This window comes from Drosophila ananassae, chromosome 2R (genome assembly GCF_017639315.1).
Source record: "Drosophila ananassae strain 14024-0371.13 chromosome 2R, ASM1763931v2, whole genome shotgun sequence".
NCBI classification, from domain to species: domain Eukaryota; kingdom Metazoa; phylum Arthropoda; class Insecta; order Diptera; family Drosophilidae; genus Drosophila; species Drosophila ananassae.
In genome coordinates, this window is record NC_057928.1 from 26,227,380 (window position 1) to 26,233,899 (window position 6,520).

At 47.1% G+C, this 6,520-nt stretch overlaps 2 protein-coding genes across 2 annotated transcripts; one reads left to right on the plus strand and one right to left on the minus strand.

Moving 5' to 3' along the window:
• Positions 1–57: 57 nt before the first annotated feature.
• LOC6507476 (microfibrillar-associated protein 1) lies at positions 58–1,804 on the plus strand. Its single transcript, XM_001955898.4, has 3 exons — positions 58–251; positions 308–1,235; positions 1,291–1,804. Exons 1-3 carry the CDS (start codon positions 182–184, stop codon positions 1,724–1,726), a joined length of 1,434 nt encoding a protein of 477 aa, XP_001955934.1. The 5' UTR covers positions 58–181; the 3' UTR covers positions 1,727–1,804.
• LOC6507573 (mediator of DNA damage checkpoint protein 1) lies at positions 1,724–6,516 on the minus strand. Its single transcript, XM_001955897.4, has 11 exons — positions 6,315–6,516; positions 6,054–6,257; positions 5,569–5,998; positions 4,602–5,513; positions 4,390–4,532; positions 4,215–4,332; positions 2,719–4,152; positions 2,617–2,658; positions 2,457–2,561; positions 2,099–2,401; positions 1,724–2,042 (listed from the first exon to the last, which is right to left on the minus strand). Exons 1-11 carry the CDS (start codon positions 6,423–6,425, stop codon positions 1,822–1,824), a joined length of 4,023 nt encoding a protein of 1,340 aa, XP_001955933.2. The 5' UTR covers positions 6,426–6,516; the 3' UTR covers positions 1,724–1,821.
• Positions 6,517–6,520: the final 4 nt, after the last annotated feature.

The following is a 6,520-nucleotide window of genomic DNA, read 5'->3' on the forward strand; positions in this document are numbered from 1 at the left end:
TTTACCCGCGCAAAACCTCAGCGTTGCCACCTTTTCCAACAATCGATATATGCATATCGGTAAATGTTTCTCCACCTTTAACTTCTTCACTTCCACCTCTAATTCTTCACTTCTACTAATTTTGCCCATTTGTTTATAATTTTTAGGGAAATATACCATAAACAAATAGATTAAAACCAAAATGAGTGGCCCGGCACCTCCTTCGGGCATTCAGAGCACTGCGGGTGCTATTCCTGTGCGCAATGAAAAAGGTAAACACTGAAAAATTAAATCCACACAAAAATCATTGTTTAGAATGCGCTTCCAGGTGAACTGTCTATGCAAAAGGTGAAGGTGCAGCGATATATATCCGGAAAACGACCTGACTACGCCCGTGCCGATTCTTATTCTGAGGAGAGCGACGAGGATGACTTCATTGACACCAAGAAGCGCTTGGAGCGCCACAAGTCAGAGCGACACAAACTGGAGCTGTCCAAAAAAGGCGGAAGTGCCGAGCCTGAAGATAAGCCCGAAGGGGAGGAGGAAGATGAGGCGGAAGTTGATGATCCCCGCCTGCGTCGGTTGCGGGCTCGTCCAACTGCGGACGCGGAGGATATGGAACGAGAGCGACGTGAGCGCCATCGGCACATTCACGAACCTGAGATGCTGGAAAGCAACAGCGAGGATGAGGAGGAGAACGAAGAAACCCAGGATCAGCAAAAGCATATTGAACGAGGCACCAACAAGATTACACTGGCCTCCGAGTCCGACTCGGATGCGGAGCTCAGTGATACAGAGATGGAGAATCGGCGTGAGCAGCTTAGGGCCCGGATGCTGCAACAGCAGCGAGAAGAGGAAGTGCTTCAGAAGGAGGATGAGAAGCAATCTGAGTCCTCCGAGTCAGAAAGTTCCGAGTACGAGGAGGAGACCGAAAGCGAGGAAGACAACGAACCTCGCCTGAAACCCTTGTTTGTGCGGAAGAGAGATCGGGCCACTATCCAGGAGAAGGAGAGGGAGGCCCAGAAACAGAAGCAACTAGAAGCGGAAAACAAGAGGGCGGCAAAGGAACGACGCCGAGCCACGTTACGCATGGTGGAGGAGAGCGTTAAAAAGGATCTAGAGAAGACCAAGCCGGAGACAAATGAAGCCTGCATCGAGGATGTCTGCACGGACGACGAAAACGATGAAGTGGAGTACGAGGCATGGAAGCTTCGCGAGCTTAAGAGGATGAAGAGGGACCGGGAGGAGCGGGACAAGTATGTGTTGCTGACTTTTAAGCTACATAAAATATTATTCTCAACTTTTTTCCAGCAACGAGAGGGAGAAGCTGGAAATCGAAAGAATGCGCAACCTTACAGAGGAGGAACGGCGGCAAGAGCTGCGCCAGAACCCCAAAATGGTCACAAACAAGGCCACCAAGGGCAAGTACAAGTTCCTGCAGAAATACTACCATCGGGGCGCCTTCTATCTGGATGAGGAGAATGACGTGCTGAAGCGCGACTTTGCGCAGGCGACATTGGAGGACCACTTCGACAAGACCATTCTTCCCAAGGTGATGCAGGTCAAGAACTTCGGCCGCTGTGGCCGAACGAAGTACACGCATTTAGTAGACCAGGACACCACCAAATTCGACTCACCGTGGTACGCAGAGTCGGCTAACAACATCAAGTTTCACAATGAGCGCGCCGGCGGCATGAGGCAGCAGTTCGACAAGCCCACAGGGTCGAAACGAAAGAAGCTTGAGTAGTAGCAATAAGGCAATATCGTACAATTTATTTAATAAACAAACTTGAATGACCGTTATGAAAAATGGACAAAAAACAAACAACATAATGCAAAACATTAACTTTCAAATTTTAAAGGGTAATCCTTTAAGAGTTCTGGCTTGTGTTGGAGGAGGGCTTGCATAATTCCCTCCGGCCGAATGAAGTGTACCTTTTCGAAGTCCCGCACGAGATTCATGGACGTCAAGTCCTGCTTGGTGGTGACTACATAGATTTCGGCAATCCTGGAGAGGGACGGTCGCTTGAGGAGGGCACTCCCACCAGCACACTCAACGATAGCTATTTTTGAGAATAGAATTAATGAGTTATATTTGAGGGGTTTTCCAAATACTTGCCTTGCATTTCCTTCACGTTAGGCTGGATACCCTCGCGAAGGAAAAAGGTGAGGCCGGTCAGCAGCCGAGGGCCCTCCAAAATGGAAATGGGCCGGAACTTGTACATCTCTTCAAACTTCTCGTCCTTGAATAGGTGCTCCTCCTTAACTGTAATGCTGCTCGTGGCCCGAACGGAGTGGAGCCAACTGCTTGAAAGGATGGGTTTGTTGGAAGCGATCCCGACAAGAAACTTGTAGGTGCGTTCGCCCTTGTCCATGATGAGCAGATCGCAGTTCAAAGGGTCTTCGGTGAGCTCAATGACCTCTGGAAATGGGTAATGTTATAGTTTCAGATGGTGACAATACTCTCAAGGACTCACTCTTTAGGGACTTTAACACACTTTCTAGTGAGTTCCGATTGCACATGCTCAACGTTATCTTGATTTTTCCCGATCCTCTCACGTTCTTGACATACTGTGTTATGGCTTTACAAAAATAATTGTTAGTTCTCGATTAAGGGCTGAACCTTTTAATATTTACCTTTTAGGGAACTGGGTGGTGTCATACTTAACCTCCTGGAGGCTAAAAAGGTTACATCTCATAATTAATTTGAAATTTATGAAAACAAACTTGGAAACTTACTAGCCCTTGGATTGTTCTTGACGGAGACCTCCTCGTCTTTACTACCAGGCTTCTTTACAGCCCCCGCACTGGTTGATGAAATTTCTTTGTGAGCTTGGGAACAAGATGCTTCTGAAGATTCATTTTTACTTTTCTGTCGATTATTTCGCTTTTCAGCCATGGGTTCTTCAGGCTTCACTGATGCTTTGCCCCGTTTTGTTTTCTTGGCGTCTAGGGGCTCCTCTTCATTAGAACCGGGAAGTGCAGACCCCTTTCGTGGTCCCAACTTAGTCGATCCGGATCTTCCTTTAGCAGCATGCTCACTTGAAGACTCATTCCTCACAGTCGCTCCGAGAGTCGATGGAGTTTTGGAGTGGGATTCAACCGATTCATTGGCACTGTTTAAACGGGTAACTCTTTTTTGTATTTTTGGCTGCTCTGCCTTTGAAGATTCCTTAGCTTTCTTTGTTTTCGTGATGTCATGCAGCTCCACGACGATGGCTTTTGTTCTGGCTCTTGATCGGTTTTTTGGAGCATCCCCCAGTTCTCTCTCACTAGATGTCTTGGATGCAGTTGATGGCGCTTCCAAATGGTCTTTTGAAGCTGAAGATTCTAATGACTCAGTCGCACTGTTTAGTCGGGTAATCCTTTTTTGAATTACAGGCTTTTGGGATTCGATTCGTTTTGATTTTGGAATGTCAGTCGTCTTTTCGTCAATGGAAAGGGCAGCTTCCTTTTTGGACCCCAACTTAGTGGCTTTCGCGGTTCTTTTTGAAGCTTTAGTTACTTTCTTTGAAGTTTCAGGACTGGGTTCAGGCTTTTCAACACCGTTTTTAGAGTGGGATGACTCTAAAGATATATTCGCACCGCTCTCGGGTGTATTCAATTTTCCCATTTTTTTGTCTGGTGCTTCTGTTGACATGTTGCACCGCTTAAGTTTAATGACAATGCTCGACGAACATATCTTTGAATCCTCATTGTTTCCTGTTAACTCCACTTTAAATGATTCGTTTTTCTCCTCCTTGTTGGGTTTTTTGAGATTGGCTGGGCTTGTCGATCGGGACGACTCCAATGCATCACTTGTACTCTTCTGTCGGGTATTTCTCTTTCCCATTTTCGATTCTTCCGACTTTAAGGACTGCTTGGCACGTTTCGGTTTGGTGATGTCCGACTCTTCAGAATTGGAAGATGCGCATTTTCTACGCCTTCCAGACACTTCTTTTTTGGCGGCTGCAGTTTCTGCGGGTTCCTCATTCTTTTTTGGCCCTTTTTTTTTGGATGGTACTACCAGTTTCATGGGTGCCCTTTCAGCCACAGGAGAATCTGTATATGTTACAGCCGCATTTTCTTCCATTTCAGAAATCGATCGCTGTGAAGGTTCTTTGAAGATTCTTCTACCAGGTCCTAGTGCAACCCTTTCACTTCCTTCCGATAAGCGTCGATTTTTTTGGCTGGCTGCAAGGACACAAAACAAAGATCTGAGTCAATTGTTTATAAAATGTCACACTATTACGTACGTGTTCCTTGGGGCGAGACCGATCTGGCTACGCGTTTTCGATTTCCTTCGTCAGTGGGCTCATTGCGCCAACGACTGGTGTTGCTCAGGTCGGTAAAAACTCCTTCAATCTGACTAATCTACTCAAATAAAGAATAGTAATCTACAGCCAACCGGATTCGAACATTATGTCTTACCTTTTGATTGTGATGCTTGTCCTTGATGACACAAGGCTTGAAGAACTTGATTTGCTCCTCCTTGGGGTCGGCGGGTGACATTGCAGTGCCTGCAATCATCTCACTTAACACTTCATCAATCTCGTCGCAGGGAACTTTCAGACCTAATTACGAAGGATGCAATGGCTTTCAATGACATAGCAGGTAATTTTACAAGAGTAAAGTGTTCCTACCTTTGGATCCTTTGGAAGATTGATCTTTTACGGAAATGTCGACTGATGCCATATTCTCCTTATCGTGAACGACCCGGCTTCTAGCCGGAAATACTTGTGTTGCAATGAAATCTTGGTTCAGAGAGATACTTTTGTTGGAGTTCTCGGGTGACTTTTGTTTTTTTCTTCCTCGAGAAGCAGAAGGAAACACTTGGGTAGGTACGAGATCCTGGTTGGGTTGGTCTTCTTCGTCGCTTTCTCCCAAATTCGTACCAGGAAACCGTTGGGTGGCAACGAAGTCCTGGTTTGGTTCCCTAACCGGCCTTTTCACCTGATTTGGTTGGTCATCTTCGTCGCTTTCACCCAAACTCGTACCTGGAAATCGTTGAGTGGCAACAAAGTCCTGGTTTTGTCCTCCAATCGCATTTTCACACTGGTTTGGTTCTTCTTCCTCGTCGCTTTCGATCAAATTCGTACCAGGAAACCGTTGAGTGGCAACAAAGTCCTGGTTTTTGTCTTTACTAGCACTCTCTTCCTGTTCGTCAGGAGTTGGCCTTGGAGTCTCTATTGTGGCCACAACCAGATGCTTTGCCCCGCAAAGCTGTGGTGTGCTGGCATTTGATCTGCAGCCAGCTCCTCTCGCCTCGTCCAGAATGCAGTCTATTAGATCGGGAGTATGAATAGCTGGTTCCTGTTGCCTGGCATGAGATGTGTGGCCCGCATCTTTCGCCTCATCCCCCAGAATGCTGTCAATCAGATCGAGTGTATGAATACCTTTATCCCGGCTGAGTCCTGTCAAGTTGGGTGTTAAACAGGCTTCCAATCCGGGATTCCCCTCGTTCTGATGATTGGTACTGTTTAGAGCAGTGCATTTTGAATTTGAAACACTCCAATTCAAAGCACTCATTTCCAGTTCCGAGGCATCCAGCTTTTCTGAAGAACGGAAAACGAAATAATAAGATAACACTTTTCAACAACTTTCCCTTACCATGAGTTGTTCCTCCATTCTCTGCTCTCTTTTCTGCCTTTGGCGGCGACAAAGGCATAAGAGCATGTCCTAGTATTAGCGATGAATCAAAGTCATCGATGGCATCATCGTTGAAATCCTGCGTGCAGATGCGTATATGGCTACCCGTTCCGGAGGAGCTCCCGTCACTGCAACGCGTGTTTTCATTGTGCTCCATCACAGGAACATCCTGTGTTTCCGGGATCATAAAGTCCTCGCCCGCCGATATGTTTCCACTGGTTGACGGCCTGTTGAAGACCACTGCCTGGGTCTCTGGAATGTAGAAACTGTCCGCGGTGACGTTGCCACTGGTGTCCTCCGGTGGAGGCTGAGTTTCGGGAATTTCAAAACTGTCCTCGGCTGTGTCATTCCTGTCCTGAACGCATTCGCCGAACCCGCTGCCGGTGTTGAGCTGAAAACCGGACCGCTTGTCAAGAATTATTCCAGACCGACATAAGGTATCTTACCCCATCAGTATCCTCCTTGAATTCCAGAATGGCTTCCACATTTCCGAATCGTAGTTTCACATCCTTGCCATTGAAGGCGTCTTCCTTGCCGACGTCTGCAACATTCCTTTCTTCTCCATTGACGAATACCCTACCAAGTGCGGCGGCAAATCGAACCACTCCGCGGCGCAGGATGCAGGCGGTGGCATGGGCCAGTTCCATAGACTGTAAATAAAGGATATTTAGTAAATCGACCTTGCTGCCAACAGCTTATCCTCCCACTTGATCGGCAATGTGTATTTCCACCCCCGCTTTTCTCCCGATGCGGTAGATTGTATCCGGCTCCAAGTGGATCGGTTTCGACCCATTTACAATCAAGGTTGCATCTGCCATCCTCAGGCGCGGGAAGCGTTTTACAAAAATATTTTGCGCCAAGCGGAGCTCCTTTATTCTACAACAATCATTATTCAGCACTACCCCTGGGAACC

Coding starts and splice junctions, on each gene's coding strand:
- LOC6507476 (XM_001955898.4), top strand. CDS start 182: ATGAGTGGCCCGGCACCTCCTTCGGGCATTCAGAGCACTGCGGGTGCT. Junction 252..307: donor TCCTGTGCGCAATGAAAAAG/GTAAACACTGAA, acceptor ATGCGCTTCCAG/GTGAACTGTCTATGCAAAAG. Junction 1,236..1,290: donor GACCGGGAGGAGCGGGACAA/GTATGTGTTGCT, acceptor ACTTTTTTCCAG/CAACGAGAGGGAGAAGCTGG.
- LOC6507573 (XM_001955897.4), bottom strand. CDS start 6,425: ATGGCAGATGCAACCTTGATTGTAAATGGGTCGAAACCGATCCACTTG. Junction 5,999..6,053: donor TCAAGGAGGATACTGATGGG/GTAAGATACCTT, acceptor TCCGGTTTTCAG/CTCAACACCGGCAGCGGGTT. Junction 2,659..2,718: donor CAAGAACAATCCAAGGGCTA/GTAAGTTTCCAA, acceptor TAACCTTTTTAG/CCTCCAGGAGGTTAAGTATG.